The sequence below is a fragment of the Leptonychotes weddellii genome, chromosome 3 (assembly GCF_054177405.1).
Source record: "Leptonychotes weddellii isolate Sample4059 chromosome 3, ASM5417740v2, whole genome shotgun sequence".
Lineage (NCBI taxonomy): Eukaryota > Metazoa > Chordata > Mammalia > Carnivora > Phocidae > Leptonychotes > Leptonychotes weddellii.
The window spans coordinates 35,326,040-35,345,232 of record NC_138371.1 but is presented as its reverse complement, the minus strand read 5'-3'; the positions used below and the strand labels follow the sequence as shown (position 1 = coordinate 35,345,232).

The following is a 19,193-nucleotide window of genomic DNA, read 5'->3' as shown; positions in this document are numbered from 1 at the left end:
ACAACAAAAAGATAAACAAAAAAACAGACTCTTAAATACAGAGAACAAACTGGTAGTTACCAGAGGAAAGCTGGGTGGGAGGATGGGTGAAATAGGTGATAAGGATTAAAGAGTACAATTATCATGATGAGCACTGAGTATTATGTGGAGTTGTTGAATAATTATATTGTACACCTGAAACTAATACTAACACTGCTAATTATACTTCAATCTTAAAAAAATCATATACTGCTAAGAGATAAAACTTTCACTAAGCCAAGCAAAGTTGAGCAATTTTAAAATAAATTCCATTCAAATTTTGAAATATAAATTTCTGCTTCCTTCTCTACTTCCTGTACCTTAATCAAAACTATATTGTATGGCACTTAACTGATTCCTGATGTTTTCAAATGTCATCTGCAATATACTGGGGTACCATCCAGGTATCCTCATTTTATCTCATCCATAAAACTACGACTTGATAATTCTGGGTTGGCTCTCAACAAGTATGCATGGTTTATTATATTGTGTTGTTCCCCTCTGACTCATCACCCCCAGCTTACCTGGAACAGAGACAGCAGCAAACTGACCAGATAATTGATGGCTGTCACTGTGTCATCCCGCTTTCACTGCACACACCCCTGGGCTATAGAGTGATGAACAGAGTGAGGTAGTACAGGATGCTACTGAGACAGACACTTAGCAACCTGCCCCTCCAAGTCCCGGGTACAGCCAGACATCTGATAAACCATAGCCCCCCCCCCCAAATGGACCACACTGCCCAATGAGATGTGTTCCCTCCAAAAACATGATGTCTCTTCCTGCTAGGCCATAGCGCTGCTAAGTGAGTTAAATGAGATGGAAAAGGTTCATGGTCTGTCTTCACCTAAACTTATTTAAAATGTTATAAGCTATTACAGAAACACAAGAAAATGCCTTCGGACTCTCATTTTAAAAATATAAACTACTGTCTTACAAAAGGCTAATGTGAAACAATTCTCCCAGAATTCACAGATTGTGTCCTTTACTACAACTATGGCAAATGCTCATCTGAAATAATACTCAAAGAATTCAATTTTATCATTCATGACAATAAGGTCAGGAAAGACCAAACACTGTCGGTAGATATAGGGACATCAGTGATAAGAAACACATCTGCTCTCAATGTTTAGAGAGAGGTTTTTAAATAAACTCACTCCATAGATTCATTCCAGGAAAACCCAGAAGCAACACTGACAATCAAGTGTTGGAACAATATGTGGTAGTGAGTGATGCTAGCCTTTTTATGTCCCTGAAGCCAGAGGATTTCCTGTTCCAAGTGCCTGAGACACAAATCGCTGTGTACTCTGGTGAATGACAATGACGTCAAAGTGCAAATGACAGAAAAGACACAACTTTTTTTAATCCCTGATACATTGCAAAAGGACATATGAGAGAGGAGACCATAAGATGAGGATGGCAGCTCATTTCTTTCCCTACAGAGTAGCTCCACTACTTCTTCCAGGACTGTTCTTCGCATATGGTCATGGAATAATTAAACTAAAGACTTTTGTAAATGTCAGTGTTGTCAACCGGTCACACTAAATAGACGCATGTCTTATAACGAGGTGGCCACTGTGCTGTGATAGAAACACAGCATCATGAGGTGTCCATGTGGCACAGCCTTCCAATTTTGGATACAGACCCAATTGTCTCAGCTGGGTCAGAAACCTACTGACCACCAATTTCATTAGTCACCCCTTGAACCAAAATATTCTGGCTCTGGCCAGAGCTGTATCTGGGAAGCTTTTAAGGTTCTCTAAAACCTGTCTGAAGCAAATTAATTATCTCCAAACTATCCACAGGCTTTGACAGAGTAATCTCAATGCAAAATCAATGGAATGAGATCAATGTTCACCAAGCTGTAAAGTCCTGCTGTCTTCGATGCTATCTGATCACTGAAATTGCTCAAGTCTAAGAAAATCTGAATCCAGAAAATCATGTTTGGAAGCTACTGTCTAATTTCAGACAAAGTTAATTTTTCAAAGGTTTTATTATTTAAAAAAAAAACAACCTCACTTTTCCAGGGTTTTTCTTTTTAGAATATTAATTAAAGCATATTCCAGGGCTTAGTTTGTGTCGTGGCAGATTTTGTAATCAATAATTGTTATTCTCCTTCAAAATCTTGTGTAGTAAATGTTGATTATTTTTTTAAATTCTAAATGATGTTTACTACATAGGAACTCAAATATAATTCAAATATGAGAAGAATATTTAGATACTGAAGATGTTACACATACTATTCCTACTATCTGAAATGCTTTTCCCTCCCCCTCTTCACCTAAGTAACTCCTACTCATCCTTCAGATTGTCCTGCAAACACACCTTCTTCAAGGAAGCCTTCTAAGACCTACTTGATCAGGATAAATCCTACTAGTACATGCTGTCATAGTCCCATTTTACTCCCCCTCATAGTAATTATCACTCAAATAATTTAATTGATGTCTCTTCTCCCCACCAGATGTGAGAGCAAGGACCGGGTTTGGGCTTGTGTCATACTTGGTGGTGGATGCAGTGCCAGGTACTTAGCAGGTACCCAGTGAATATTTGTTTGAATGAATAAATGAAAAGGAAAGACTTCATGAATACCACATTGGTGGGTCTGGACAATTTCAAAATGCCACCTGCAGAGATTACTTTCTGAATTTCAAGGAGTCAACATGGCCAGTTGCCTATTTCCAAAAATGCATGCATCTATAAATGCATACATACACACAACACACACATACACACACACACACACACACGTACACAGAGTTATAAAGATTCTATATTGTGGGAGTCGATATTTTTCTTCTATAATTTCATGGCCTGATTTTTATTAATGGCTTATAGTAACTGCAATGCTTTACATATCTTAGACTCTAAGAATCTCCAAACCATCTGAACCCAACCACTCGTGTAAATGGAGTACATATTGCAAAGCTGTTAGATTCTAAAGTTAGTCAATGGAGTGAAAAATCACAAAATTGTGAAAAGTAATCCTTTGGAAAGTACCATGCTGAAAATAGACATACTTTCCTTCAAAAGTCCAACACAACCGGTTCCCCCAAAACTAAATTAGGTATCTCTTTCTTCACTTGAAGACCTGGCCACATTGAGCAGCCATGTTATACCAAAAATGTGTGGTATCTTTAGGCACCAGAGTCCAACTCAGCATGAAGGCATCTGGTGCTCAGACCTCCTGAGGGAACAGCACACACGTGATCCCCATCTCATACTCTTTGGGGTGAAAGCTTGTTAGGTTGACTGGCAGGTAGAGTCACACATGATTTAAATTGTTATTTTTCCCTTTTACTCACTGAGCTCACATAAATTAGACCCACGTTAAGATGCAATGCCACCATCTCCTCCCAACCAGCCACCTAGATTAAATTTAAACTAAGTTTAAGACTAAGTTTGATGAGGTACTCATTAATTTCCTTCCTGAATGGGTTCTCTGAAGAGGTGCCTATTTACAAAGTTGTTATAAATTAAATCAGATTTGTCCACTGATTTGTGCTATGGATCCAGGTAAGCCAGCCTGTAAGTTATTTCCTTTCCTAAAATGGGTGCCCATGCTGTTATGTGTTTCCTTCTTCACTGTTCCCCACCACCCTGCCAGAGCTGCACAGGCCAAAGTAGAAACCAGGGCCCTGGGGACCTCCCAAGGAAGGCGACAATGAGGGGCACTCACCATCACAGCCGGGTTCTTCACGGTGATGCAAGGGGTGGTGGCGCGAAGGGCTCCACTAACGCCGTGGTAGTACTTAAAACAGATTTTTATCTCCGCTGCACATCGATTGGAGAAAAACAAGGAATGAAACACGGAGACAAGTCATTTAGGAATTGGCTGAAGAAATCCGCCACATCACCTCTCAGAAAATCCTACTCAGGACTCTCCGAATGACCCCTTCTTTTCCAATCAGAGAAACAAAGGATACCAACTCCTGTCTGATTTTATATGGTCCTCTGACATTTTCTAAGAACATCCTGAATACATGAGAAAAATAATGCACAAAAACAACACACCAAAATATGTAGAGTGTAGGGCAAGAATTGAACTGGTCACCTTTTGTCAAGGTAGTCCACCACGTGCCAGCCCCCATGCTTGTCTCTGCTCATGTTGTTATTTAATCCTCACCTCAACCTTGGGAGGCAGAGATGCCTGTCCCCATGTTACAGAAGAAGTGCTGAGGCTTTCAGAAGGTCGGGCAAACAGGAAATGACAGAGTCAGGAATCAAACCCAATCCGTCCGATTCCAAAGCCTTCACTCCTAACCTCTACAACGTAGACAGACTGCTGCTGTCAATGGAAATAGCAAAAAAAGCAGTCTAACAAAGCAAAAAAGAATACTGTAGTAGACTGCCAGGATAGGGAATTTGTATTTTAATTTTCCAAGTGGTTTCAATGCAGCCACTGGGCAGGGATCAAATTTAGGAACCTCTGGCATATAGATATATAGATATGGTTAGAGAAATAGACGATAGATGATAGATAGATAGATATGTAGAAATATAGCTCTCTCCCCACAGGTAGGTGCGTGCGTGCGTGTGTGTGTGTATGCATGTGTGTGCATGTATATATAATCTCAGCTTGACAGAAAAGCAACTCAAATGTCAATTACTGATTTTGGAAAGTAATGACAATTTCAAAGACCATGAAGCCAAAGTGTGTCAAAGATAGAACCCACAGCCACCAGAATTTCTCTGTATACAGAGTATCTGAGTCACCGCAGTGTCACCGCAAGATGCTCTTTTCCCAAGCTGTGTGTAACATAGGCAACGATGCTGATGGGCAGGCTGCGGGGAAGAGTCCCAGCCTATAGGAGTAGAGCTCCTCTCTCAACTGAGCCACCTGGTTATTAAAATGGGGCCACTAGATGTACTTCCCCAAGGAAGTTAATAGTCTACTGACGCTCCTGACTGCACCAAATGGCCTGCTACAGAGTATTTGGTTTGATTATTTTAAGAGAAAGATATAATGATTGAAGAAAAACTCTCTTTTAGAAATTTATACAGGATTAAAAATACTATATACAGGAATACAATATCATATTTTCCTATCAATGACAAAATACTAAAGCTCAAAAAATTAACTCTATCATGGGGTAAAATATTGAGTGTTTCCATTATGTATGATAATCACAGTGCAGTGATTCACAGTGTAATTAGCATCATCAAGCAAAAGATTTTTACCATGTACCCATCACAATACATGCCAGAGAGTGCAAGGGAATCCAAGAAAGGGTTCTGGTCTAGCAGGCGTTTTATAGTGTTGCTGTTAGGATGACAATTACAGGCAGGACAAAATATAAAAGACAAGCACTAAAAAGAAAGAGCAATGAGGTAGCAGAGTGTAGAGACCATGGAGAAGATTAGTGAGGACACAGTGGAGTCAGAAAGGCCTCATGGAATGAATTGGTCTGGACTCAAACTTACAGATGAGAAAAATGGAGCCAAGAGAGTGAGGAGTGGCAAAAGGAAAGCATGAACGAACATGCTGGGTTTGAGGAACAGCAAGATGACCTACACAGGAATTCTAGCTTTACATCACTTGTCTGGGAACACCTCTGCAAATGACTTTCCCAAACATGAACACAAGCTTTTAGTTATTACTGAAACAATAACAGCTGTGCAGATCAGAGCAAACCTTCCTCTCCCACTTGCTTTCTTCCAAGACCAATAGCATGTATTCTATAGGAACAAAGCTAAGCACCATGCACAAAGCCTGCCAAAGCAGAACAAGCTCAGTGACATGCCCGAGCATTGAATTCTGCAGGCATGAGCTCATGAGTATCACACTCGAAATGCTAGCAACCAGCAGCAGTCTGTGACTCTGCCCGCAGCAGCACCACATAGATCAAATCAGTGCTAAGTGAGTGAGCGGCTCATTCTTCCATAAAGAGAAGTGCATTTTTATAAGACATCTTCCCCTAACTCCCTCTCAAGTTAGGATGCTATCTCCCCTTTTGTAAGGTTTAAAGAGTCCGCTAGGTAACAGATTATGAGACCAAAAAAAAAAAAAAAAAGTTGATTTTTGTTTGTAGGATATTGATAGCCCGGCCAGCTTTGCTTGTGAACCCATTCCGGGTATTATTTATTCCTTGCTATAACAAAAATCTCTAGTTATTTGCACCTGGATTGAAACGAGCCCGCTCCCTCAGCAGAATACCAGTTCTGCTCCTTAAAACTACAGCAATGTTCCACGCTGAGTGGGAGCGTTCCTCTTCAAATATTAGTTAGTGCTTTATGAGGTCACTCAAGATTTTAAAAAATGGTGTAACTAATCAACATCCCCTCTGAGTGAGAGAGAGGAGAGAGAGAGCAGCATTCTGATAGATGTGCTTGAACATCTTAGTTGTGGGAAGAGGTAACCTAGAAGAATACACAAGAGGGGTAGAAAAGGGGAGCTGGCATTCACGCTTCTACTCTAGCTACCATTTGTAACCACTAACTGCAAGAGGAAAACAAAGAGCTACTTCTGAGAAACAGATACACATATAGGTAAAAGTGAACATGTGAATGTTCACCCACCCCCACCCTCCGTGGGGCCAGCCAGCCTTGTGCACAGGCAGCGGAGATATAGGACTGAGGAGCAATGAATGACCCCATCTCCCTGAGAATGGTTTTTCCACAGCCCAGTGTAGCAGCCAACATCTCCTCCTATTGGCCTCAAATTATGGAAATAGATATATGTGTGCCTGTGTGTGTGTGTGTGTGTGTGTGCGTGCACACGCGTGCACGTATTCCTTCAGACTATAAAAAGCAAGAGTATTTTCTCCCAAAAAAATCCACTTATTGAGGGGCGCCTGGGTGGCTCAGTCGTTAAGCGTCTGCCTTCGGCTCAGGTCCTGATCCCAGCGTCCTGGGATCGAGCCCCGCATCGGGCTCCCTGCTCAGTGGGAGCCTGCTTCTCCCTCTCTCTCTGTTGCTCCCCCCACTTGTGCTCTCTCAAATAAATAAATAAATAAAATCTTTTTTTAAAAAAAGAATAATCTTTTAAAAATCAAGCTAACTGCAATTTATTCTAAAAAATTATTTTAACCATTGCCCTATGTGCTTTTACTGTACTCTTCATATTATGATTCCTATTCACAGGATCTTTTATTCAGAGGCCACAAACTGGAAAAAGCAAACACATTCTAATCCTCATGCTTTTGAGGAAATCTGCCCACATTTCCAGTGACAGGTGAACTTATCATTTATATGTTACTGCAAGTTGTCTTCTCTTTAACAAGGGTCAAAAGAGCCTGAACGGCCTCACCCTCCTCTGCTAAAGCTCAGATATACAATCATGAAAATCAAAGACAGACAATATCAGTGTGGATGTAGCAGAAACCTAATAGGATTAGAGGATGAACAGGATCCCAAGCCTAAAGTATGAGAGCAGAAAATAAAAAGCACCAAATCTCCACCCAAGGGACGAAAAAAGTCATTCTGATGTTGGCGGGAAGGGGCCTGGAAATGGACACATTTAAAGCAAAGGCTCTGACAGTACAAATAAGAGGCCCAGGCCACCTGCCTCCCTCACCCCCACCCCCAAAGAAGCCATCCATAAAGGTTCTCTTTTGGCAAGGCACTGCATCCTGGAAAGCACATTAATTAATCTGAGTACCAATCAGAGACAAGGCTCTTAAGGACACAAGCCACTTACATCTCTGATGCTCAGTTTCCTCACTATATCACTTATACCAATATCAATATTCTGATATTATCCTCAATGATCACAAAGCAGTTTAGCACACAGCAATGAAGTTTACTATTTCCAAGATCATTCACTGATCCAGGATTTAGTGGGCTCCTAGAAGAGCATGTTACACAAAGTTGGCACTTAATAAATAGCTCGTGATGGCTGGGGAGAGATAGATGGACAGATGAATAGAAGGAATGAAGGAACGACAAAAGCAGGTCTGAATGAATGAATAAATGAATGACCATAGTCTACATAAGACTATAGAATAACAGAGACATCCAAACATGACAAAACAACTTGGAAACCTCTTACATTTCCAAACTCAAGATTCATCCTGCAAAGATGACCCATTCGGTTTCTGCAAGCATAAGCTCATCCGAGGACTCTTTGACAGTCTTATGACAAGTAGGTGCGGAGGACGTTGATCCTCCTGTCCAGTGCCTAAGAAGGTCATCTGCCCAAAATTAAACCCGTCTTTGTCCTTCAAATTCATTTAGGTAGGCCCTGTAATAATATAAGTCTGGGCAGCCTGCCTCCTCTGGGGCTTCATCTAGACAAACTAAAGCCATCTTTACATTCAGAAATAGCTTAGACAGCACTTAAATCAAGGTTTGCCCATGAACTTAGGTCAATGTTCAGAGAATTTTGTTTTGCCTGAACTTCTGATGAGCTAAAGATAAATTTTCTTTCTGAGGATGAAAGCAGAGGTTTTTAAAAGTCGTAAGTTTTCAAGATCAGAGGCTGAAAATATAGAAGCTGTCTAACCACCGCCCAATTTTTTATAAGTTCCATGCCATCAGCTCCAGAGGTTCAAGCAAAACTTCATTATTCTGGGAAGTCCCCTTAGGTCGGCTGTAGCCAGATATGGGGTAAAAAAATGATGTCTAAAAGACACAGACTGCACTACAAAGCAGTCATATAAATACTACCTGAGGTTTTCACATTGAAAGGATAGGGATGTGTGTTGGAGGAGCCCTCATTTTGATTAATGAAGGTAGACTTTATTCTAAAGCCAAATCTTTCTGTAATTCTCATTCACTGTCTTGGATTTTAATGTGCACAACTTTTCTCAGTCCTTAAATAAAACATTACTGCGTATTTCCAATTTTACAGTCATGATACACAATTATCTGCAATTTTGTGTGTGCAGAATTAAGGTGGAATTTAGAAGAGAAAATAAAGCAACAACAACAACAACAAAACCCTACTCTTTTCTTCATTCCCAATTCTTAGCTTCAATGTCAAGCTTATTTCTATTAAATATTAGAACAAGGTATAAAGAAAAACATTCATCCAGACAGAGATATTAGCATACCCTGATCAGCCAGGACATTAAGAATCTCTAAAGCTTTTGGGAGGAGAAATAAAATCAACCATGGCAAATGGGATACTCTGCAAATAGGGTTTTTCACACATAATGTTCCAAATTATAGCAGTATGTGATACTGACTTCTTCCCAGGTTGTTCACATGAGCCCCATGTACATGAATCAGCACACTCTAACCAGAAGGAACCATTCCTAGCAGTCTGGCGTTTTGTAGAGAACAAAAAGGCTGTTCTACATTTTCCCCTGAAGTTCAGTTGGCAGAATTTCTCAGCTACATCAGCCTCTTAAACCCTGGGATCCTTTCAAAGGAGGAATCGCATTAAATGAAAGTAACCCATTCCATTTTCTCCCACATTCTTTTATCACTTATTTTTCTCATCAGTGGATAGCAATGCCAGCTGGGCCAAATGTTGGAAAGTAGAGTAGAAATGAGCAAGAAAAACAAATTACCCATAATCTTCCCTCCTAGGAAACAACCCATGTTCACATTTCGGCAGATATCCTTCCGGACTTTTTCCTATGTGTCATGATATTAGTTAGAATTGTTATATGTATCTGCTTTTCCCCCTCTCATGTATTGATATATCATGGGCATTTTCCCTTAAAAACTAAATTCCCTTTAAGGTTTCAAGAGAAACTCTAGGCAGATAGTGAACTATGAAAAAAAGACAGTCTTTTGGAGAGAGAAGCATGATTAGAGAAAGTTATGAAATGCTGCCCTACCAGTAAGGATATGGAAGAAATTATCGGATGTCTTTAATGGCAATTCAAAGTAACAGATGTTAGTCTTTGAAAATAACTTTTTATATTACAGAAACTTATATACTTCAATAAAAATATGCTTATATCAGGTTCCCATTTAATCAAACCTTACTTTATATTTTAAGGTTTAATATGTACCATCCTTCAGTACTAACATCCACGTACACACTCTCCTATATTAAATCCCTTGAACATAGAAAACTTAATTCTTATACAAACTAAATAACTCAGAAAAATTTAAATATCCCATTTTTTCCTACATTAATGAAGAATTCTCCAAATGTAAAAGTTAATTTGAACCACCCAGTAAATCACGTATTCATTCACACTTCTATCTATTCCACAAAAATGTATATACTATGTTCTCAATAGTATTAGTGGCAAATATAAGTACTCCCTTTCACCCTAAATAAAAAGGAATGAGATATTTCTGTGAACCATGTACTATGTATAAGCATTTATATTTACAAAGAAATACAACATCAGGTCAACTGGGTAATGGCTGAGTTATCTGCAGCCAATTTCTGATTCTTAAAATTGACCTCCAGGGCAGTGTGCCCAGACTCTCTCACCTAATTGTAAAGACCAGGACACAGATGCAACAGTTACTGCTGCTGGGAAAAATAATAGCAAAGTATTCTATAGGCCAATAAAACTTTTAAATTAACTGAAATCTTGAATTATTCTTTCTGCTCCCTGAAATTAATAAATATTAACTACAAATGTAGATACAGGGTATATAAAATGTGTAAAGTATTAAAATAACCATACATGCTTTATATACTATGCATTCACAAGGTATATGTAATGTGCATATGTATATACCTACACACATATATATTTACATATGCTTTTTTCAAAATATGTGAACATTGTCTAACGAGCATTTTCTAAAACAATATATTTCCCAGTTTGAAGACACATGGCATAAACATGTAAATCAGAGCCAAAAACTTTTATAATAAATTCAGAAAAGACTCCCTAGGATTCCATATATTTATGGAATTTTCAGTAACAAACTTCTATTTCTCGCTTAGTACTTACGTTCCATGAAATAGGGCCCAGGCTCAATTCTCCATACAATTTGCCCTTTTTGGGTTCCAGTCACACCCCTGTTTTTAGAATCCCAGAAGTTGGCTGGAGAATTCTCATCTGGAAAAACCAAACAAACACTTTTCAGCTTAATTACAACCCACGAGTCCTTCCTTAGCTCAAAGACTAATGCAAGTTCTAAAATAAAGGAAAGAAAAGATAAAGGGGGAAATATTAATGAACACTATTATGAATGAACAGCTCCCGGCAGATTATTACCCTGCATTTCTGCACTTGCACTGATATGGGAGAACTGGGGAGGGGACTGAAGGAAGTTGGCATTTCTGGGCTTGGCCTGGTTAATCAACGTCACCAAAAGACAAAACTGGAAAGAACAAAGGATACAACTGTGCAGCATCAACGGTGAGCTGACAGATAAGAAAGGAGCTGGGTGTGCTCCCGTCTATAAGATCCCGTATAGAAAGGAAAGGAAGAGCAACGCTGGGAGAACATAATAGAACTCCAAGTGGAATTAAAAAAAAAAAAGGGAACTTAAGCTATGAAAAGGAGTAAGACATAGTACAAGTTTGCCATGAACAGTGCTCAGGAGACACCAACCAAGTCATCACGTCTGCTAGGATAATTCTTTACAAAAAGCTGAAGGCGTACTGGTGGTGGGTATTGAGGAGGGCACATTCTGCATGGAGCACTGGGTGTTATGCACAAACAATGAATCATGGAATACTTCATCTAAAACTAATGATGTAATGTATGGGGATTAACATAAGAATAAAAAATTTAAAAAAATGTTGAGAAAAAAAAAAAAGCTGAAGGCGTAAATATCGAACAATACAAAAAAAGAAGAGAGTGTTCAGGTATTTGTATGGATAGAAAGGACAGCCACCTGAAAGCAGCATTTTCCAAGCTTTCTGACCTCCTGGCACACAGAAAATGATAACATTTGGAGGGCACACTGGGATAAATGAAAGAGGCGCTTATAACCTAAAATGGCAGGCAGGGACGCTCTGGTGGCACCAGGCTGTGCCCCACCACCCCAAAGGCTGAAGGTCATATGCTATCATTTGCCCGCATCACACTAGTTTGAAGCTCTGTCCTAGGGCCTAGAATAGGAAATACAACTAAAAAGAAGGCCATGCAGAGTGTCACAGGTACATGAGAATGTGTTCAGTGATACTGGCTCTTAAAGTCAGATGTACTTCATTTGTCTCCCCAGATCCCTTTCACAGGAGGAAAGATGAAGGACACGCTTTAACCGAGAGCTGGGATGAACTAGATGTGAAGTAAGAGCAACACTGAAAAAACGAAAGATGGAGAAAAGGTCCCAAGCTCAAGGGAATAGTCCTGAGAAGAAAAACCTCCCCCACCCCTTTTTTTTTTTTTTGTGCTTCTGGAGTATGAAAGAAATAGAAAGTGGGCCAGAGCGAGGGGTCAGATAATCCAGCCCTGTCTGTCTGTGGTTATGCTGGGAACCCACTATTTTTTTTTTAAGATTTTTATTTATTTATTTGAGACAGAGAGATACAGAGAGAAAGAGAACATAGCAGGAGGAGAGGCAGAGGGAGAGGGAGAAGCAGACTCCCCGCTGAGCCTCCCCAACATGAGGCTCAATCCCAGGACCTGGAGATCATGACCTGAGCTAAAGGCAGACGCTTAACCATCTGAGCCACTCAGGTGACCCCCCCCCGCACTATTTTCATCATATGGGTAAGCCAAAGAACTCTGGGAGGAATGGTCTTCTCTGCCATTTGCATTCAGCACATTGTAAGTCAAAGATTCTTTTTGTAAAAGACCAAGAAGGAGCCACTGTTCTTTAGAAGAATGGAAAAGCATAACCCCCTCATGCCATCACCTCCTCTCCTAAACAAATGACCCAAGGCCAACCACTCCGTTCCATCACAGAAACTGAACAGCAATGCTGATATTTAAAAGGCAGTACCTAGCAGGAAGGGAAAAATGAAGGGGGGGAATCGGAGGGGGAGACGAACCATGAGAGACTATGGACTCTGAGAAACAAACTGAGGGTTCTAGAGGGGAGGGGTGTGGGGGGATGGGTTAAAAAAAAAAGAACAAGATGGGTCAAAATCAATGGAACAACATTTCTTCAATGAAAATAATTGTTACCACTCACAATAGTTAAAATAATACAAACATTATTTAACTTAATCCCCCACAGAAATTTCATATGTGCGTTATTGATTCATTTTGCAGATGACTGGTTGATGGTTAGAGAAGCTTTGTGACTTACCCTTACCCACACCAACCAGACATGATATGGCTGGAATTTAAACCATGTCTTTCTCAATAGCACAGAGGACATTAGGGGAAGGAAGGGAAAACTGAAGGGGGGGAAATCAGAGGGAAGACGAACCATGAGAGACTATGGACTCTGGGAAACAATCTGAGGGTTTCGGGGAGGGGAGAGGGATGGGGTAGCCCGGTGATGGGTATTAAGGAGGGCACGTGTGTAATGAGCACTGGGTGTTACATGCAAATAATGAATCATTGAACACTACATCAAAAACTAATGATGTACTGTATGGTGACTAACAATAAACCACGTCTTTCTCTAAAAAAATAAAATAAAATAAAAGGCAGTACCTAAAACTGGTTGTGATAGATGTCATGGGGCTCCCCAGTGCAGATCCCGATCACTGCCCATCCACTGAGCTTCCTCCTTGCCAAGTGAACCCCAATTTTATCCAAGGCAACAATGTTCCCAGTTAAAAATACTCACCTCTCCAGAATGCCTTGCAGCTAGGGGTGGCATGTGGTGTAACCCTGGCCAGTGAGATGGAAATGGAAGTTTACTGGGTGGGACTTCCGGGAAAGCTATTATTTTCCTGAGCTAAAAAGGGCAGACTCAATAATCCTTTTTGCTCTTCCCTCTCCCCTCTTCTTGGATGACAGCCACATGCTAAGAATGGCAGAGCAAGAAGCCAGAAGTAACCATGACGAGTCCTCCAGCTCTGAACCACCTGCCTTCAGGCTTCTTGCTACCGAGGCAACAGTAAATTGGTTTGGGTTTCTGTTAACCTGCACCTTAACACAATTCCTAATAGATATACATACCACCCTAAAAATCAGTGATTTAGACTCATCATGCCTGACTTGATCTAGAATCCCCACGACTGGATCACTGCTTCAGTCTAGACCACAAAGATACTTGCTACACGTCTAAAAGATAGTTTAGTGGGCAGAGCTGCTTGGGTGGAGAGAGACTCTCATGTTTTTGCAAAAAAAAAGTGTACTTTTTTTAGCTATTAGTCACTTGGAAGGCACAAAAAGCTGGACCCTGTAAGAAATAGAATATAGACATAGGGAGTAGAAGGTGTCCAGCCATTCAAAATGCTTTTTTTAAATGTGGCTATGCACATAGCAAATTTTCTGAAAATATTATTGTGAGCGTTTCCTCTTGAGGCTTCAGGAAAGATGAGGCAGCATTACATCTTGTTTTAAGGAGCAAGCACCAGGATCACAGTGAAAAAGAACAGTGGTAATAAAACTGCACTTGTTAATGTGACCTCACTGTAAGAGGTTTGTACTTCTGGTGTTACTAACCCTTTCTCCCAAAGTCATCAGGTAAGCCAAACAAAGGATACGCTTCTGACAGAAGTGAACCTGAGGCTCCACACATCCCTTACATGCTTCCTGGAAAAGAACTTTGACAGAGAACCAGTGTTGGCATCTCTTGTTCCAAGAGGGTCACTAAGAAACTCTTTCTTTGCCAGCCACACCCACTGCAAGGTAGAAATTCTGCCCCATGTGAAGTAGGAAATAAGGGAGAAGAGTGATGGGTGCTTGTTCTAAAAGCCTTCACCAAGAAACAGATCCAGCTCCTGTGGGTTGGGATAAGCCAATATCTCCGACTTTAATTCCCCTCATTGGTTCATAGGTCATGTAGACAACTCCATTTGGTTAAATTATGATACTTAAAGAAAAAAAAGATGAGTTGAAGCAAAATATTGAAAATGTACTGTAAGTATTCAGGCTCAGATGGAATTCAAATGTCCCATAAAGATGAGAAATGGGTCAGAATTAGGATGAGCAAGCCCACAGCAGAAGTTTGATGGATCTGTTCTGATTAAAAATGCCACGGCAAGCGACCCACACTGTAAATCTCCACAGAGAAGATCTTATTCCCCACCAAGCACAGAGTCTGTCACATAGCAGATACCCAAGCTGATTAATATTCTGGTTATTCTAGATAGAAATTTGTCTCTGATGAAATGATGTTTCTGATAATCCATTATCTTTGACAGAGACAAGCACCTCTGCCAACAAGTGGCAGCTACGCTTCATTGAAAATATCAAGTCCACATAAATAAGCCAGCTTAGGAGCACAGAGTACAAATTATTTTGATATGATTATCACAGCCTCCACCAAGACTACAGCTCCTACTGTAGGAGTAGACTACAGCTAACTAGCACAACACTGGCCAGCCTTGGCCACACCACATAAAGAACAGTGAGAATGACTCATTCCTTTCCTTTGGTTGAAGACCAATTTTAATTAGTCCCTCAGAGTGAAACTTTCTTCTTTAAGTAGGTTAACACCTTTGTTTAGGTTGCAGTCAATTCTAGTCTAGACCCAGAACACCTTTTCAGTGACAGCATTTCTTTTTTTTTTTTTTTAAAGATTTTATTTATTTATTTGAGAGAGAGAATGAGATAGAGAGAGCATGAGAGGGGGAGGGTCAGAGGGAGAAGCAGACTCCCGCCGAGCAGGGAGCCCGATGCGGGACTCGATCCCGGGACTCCAGGATCATGACCTGAGCCGAAGGCAGTTGCTTAACCAACTGAGCCACCCAGGCGCCCCTCAGTGACAGCATTTCTACGCTGAGATCTGTTTTTCATGGATATCTGAGAACAGAATATTTTTTCCCAGATTGTATGAGTTATTTTTCTTTCCCACATATATGGGAAAAACAACTCATACAATATATATATTGTTATATATATATCATGTATATTAGGTGATTCAGTCTTTTTTAAATGCCCTAAGTCCAAAGAAGAAAAATAACTGAGGATGAAATGGTATACCAAAGAAAGGGCCCTAAAGCCCCTACAACTATAATGTAGACATAATTATAAATCTATTTCTTCCTCCACTGAATAAACGTTGTGATAGATCAAAAAAACGTTGGCCTTTAAAACCAATTATCAACTGTTGCATTTATACTTGGCTACTTCCTTTCCCCATTTCTCTTAACAACTATTCAAATCTGTCCCACTGTCCTCACATCCCATAGCTAATTTTCACGCTCTGATTTGGAACAGGGTACCATTCAAAACATGTAGAACATTAGGCCTCGTCTCCCTAATACCATGTTTTCTGTATCCATACCTACTCCTTGCCTTCTTGCCCAGGGTTCTACCCTCTGTTATGGCAGAGCCTTTGACCCAATCCCCTCCACCAATCACCTTCTCTCACTTTGATTTTTAGTTTCTTCCTTTCAACCTAAAAACATGTCAGCTTCCATGAGGCACACTTCCTGGCTTTGCTTTTGCTCTTTGAACATTACCTTCCTTCCTCCCTTTTCCATTCTCATTTTTATTTCTCTTCCTACTAGGATTAAAGTGTCTGTTTTCCAATTGAAATAGTCTTATTTCGGGGGCACCTGGATGGCTCAGTCGGTTAAGCATCCGCCTTCGGCTCGGGTCATGATCTCAGGTTCCTGGGATCGAGTCCCACATTAGGCTCCTTGCTCAGAGAGGAGCCTAATTCTCTCCCTCTCCCTCTGCCACCCCGCCCTGCTCGTGCTCTCTCTCATTCTCTCTCTCTCTGTCAAATAAATAAATAAAATCTTAAAAAAAAAAAGAAATAGTCTTATTTCCTAGGAGCACATATTCTAAATACTTGGGTAACTTTCAAGTTGGAACATAATTACAAAAAAGAAACATTGAAGATGTTTAATTCATGTACCTAAATACCTTTTTTATATCTAATTTTGTTTGGTATGGTTTATATAAAGCTTGTCCACTCACGTCTCATATGTCTTCTTTGTTCTCTTACAAGTCTAGTTGGCAGTACATTTTCTCTAAATAGAAAAGCAAAGTAGATACACACAAAAAGCCCTAAAAATCCTTTCAATATAATTTTATACCTGTTTATGAATATTATGGGAACATGATCAAAAAAACTTGAAAATCTTCACTCCTGCCTATTTTAGCAGTCCATGATACTTTTGCAAAGTGATTTCATTTAGTATTTTTTTAAATTACTCTTTAGTGCTATTTCCATTCATTCTGTTATTAATACTGGAATTAATTCTGTTAAGTCTGTTTCTCCAAGGGAGAAACAAATAAAGTGTTTGGACCAAGAAAACAAAAGCATAGAGATAGAAGATTACACCACACACAACTTTCTTAACTATAGAGTATAGTGGCTCAGAGAATTTTCTCAGATCTAATTAATTAGGTCAGAAACAGGACCCCCTTTCCTTAATTAAAACCACATTATCTTTAGGAGGAACATGTTGGGGACTTAAGCAAAATCTCTATATAAGCAAACTTACCAACATGTCCTGCACACTCACTAGGAAACAAATCATCATTGGCCACTTTTCCCTTTAGATGATTGATTCTCCACAGCAATGATTGCCCAACTCCATTGCTCACTCTAAATATCCTGAAGGCTTCTTTAAAATGCAGATTCCTGGGCTGCTCTTCCAGAGATTTTGGTTCTGTAGGTTTGAGTTAGGACACAGGAATCTGAATTTTAGCAAACACCCCACGGAGCTGATTCCAATAGAGATACTACTACAAAGGCCACACATGGAAAAACTCTGTTCTATAGTTATTTCCAGGGACACTGAGCAATCACAGCAATGCTTTGGACCCTGCTCATCGCCGACAGCCGTCCCTCTCATTTGTTAGCTTGTTCATCCATTCATTCACTGAAAAGCGTTTATTGATTGCCTAATACGGAAGGGGAGGAACACCCATTTCCTGCCATCAGGAGTTCCTGGGGTGGTGGGGGAGACTAGCACAGAAGGTACAATGCAAAGTCAAGAGTGCCGTGACCAGGCTGTGCCCACTTTATACAGTGTTAAAGAGGAACAGAGGGCACTAATCAGCACTCCCTGTGACTGTGAATAGCTCATATGGCTCTGGATCCATCAAGTTTGATGTATCTTTGCAAGGCACACACGGAGATCTCCTTTGGGAGATCTACACATTTAAGCCAGTCATTAAGGTGTCTCAGGCACTCCTTTGCTTCACTGTTCCGTAGACGTACGGCTTTACCACTGGGGTTCATTTTTTAGTTCTACGAATGGTCATCAGAAGCAATAAGCAAGTGGCCATATTTAGAGCTGAATTCAGTGGTAAAAGTTACTGTTGTTGCCTGGGCCCCAGAATGTTATCTTTTTCATCTTTGGAAAAGTACGATTAATTATATTAACCTGTAAAGAGTAATTAAAATAATGAATTCTCTTCTAAAACGCCACAAAAAGCTAAAATCATGTAAGCAGAAAGATTTAATTTTTTAGAACTCTTCCTTCCCCATAATATTTCATATGCAGAGATCACTGTGAAAGTTACCTTTAAAAGATTAATTTTTTTCCTGTACATGATTTTTGGATTCCAAAAAATGTCCTCTGAATAGGCTTTTAAGATAATAAGAGAAGCGGAGGGTATGTGCTATGGTGAGCGCTGTGAATTGTGTAAGACTGTTGAATCACAGACCTGTACCTCTGAAACAAATAATACATTATATGTTAAAAAAAAAAAAAGAAGAAGAAGATAGTAGGAAGGGAAAAATGAAGGGGGGGAAATTGGAGGGGGAGATGACCCATGAGAGACTATGGACTCTGAGAAACAAACTGAGGGTTCTAGAGGGGGGCGGGGGGATGGGTTAGCCTGGTGATGGGTATTAAAGAGGGCACGTTCTGCATGGAGCACTGGGTGTTATACGCAAACAATGAATCATGGAACACTACACCAAAAACTAATGAGGTGATGTATGGTGATTAACATAACATAAAAAAAAAGATAATAAGAGAATATACAGGAGACCTGACCAGACATCTCAAACATATCCAAACATAATTTGGATTTGCAAATGTTTCTTTGTCTCTGTTAATATTTTCAAAATCTCCATAGAATGCTGGAGATAAAATAGGAACAAATATATATACATTCAAAACCTTCACTCTTCTGGGGCGCCTGGGTGGCTCAGTTGGTTAAGCGACTGCCTTCGGCTCAGGTCATGATCCTGGAGTCCCTGGATCGAGTCCCGCATCGGGTTCCCTGCTCGGCAGGGAGTCTGCTTCTCCCTCTGACCCTCCCCCGTCTCATGCTCTCTCTCTCTATCTCATTCTCTCTCTCAAATAAATAAATAAAATCTTTAAAAAAAAA

At 40.1% G+C, this 19,193-nt stretch overlaps 1 protein-coding gene across 13 annotated transcripts in view; it reads right to left on the bottom strand.

Moving 5' to 3' along the window:
* The window catches only part of HECW2 (HECT, C2 and WW domain containing E3 ubiquitin protein ligase 2), a 358,619-nt gene that overhangs the window by 135,351 nt on the left and 204,075 nt on the right, over window positions 1–19,193 (bottom strand). For 12 of the 13 annotated variants that reach the window (XM_081813946.1, XM_031038270.2, XM_081813941.1 and 9 more), the window contains 2 exons: window positions 10,827–10,934; window positions 3,695–3,789 (listed from right to left, as the gene is read on the bottom strand). In XM_081813946.1, the coding sequence (XP_081670072.1) occupies window positions 3,695–3,789; window positions 10,827–10,934 (203 nt within the window). Of the gene's footprint in view, window positions 1–3,694; window positions 3,790–10,826; window positions 10,935–17,350; window positions 17,519–19,193 lie in introns of all 13 variants that reach the window. The other variant, XM_081813949.1, reaches the window with a different exon arrangement.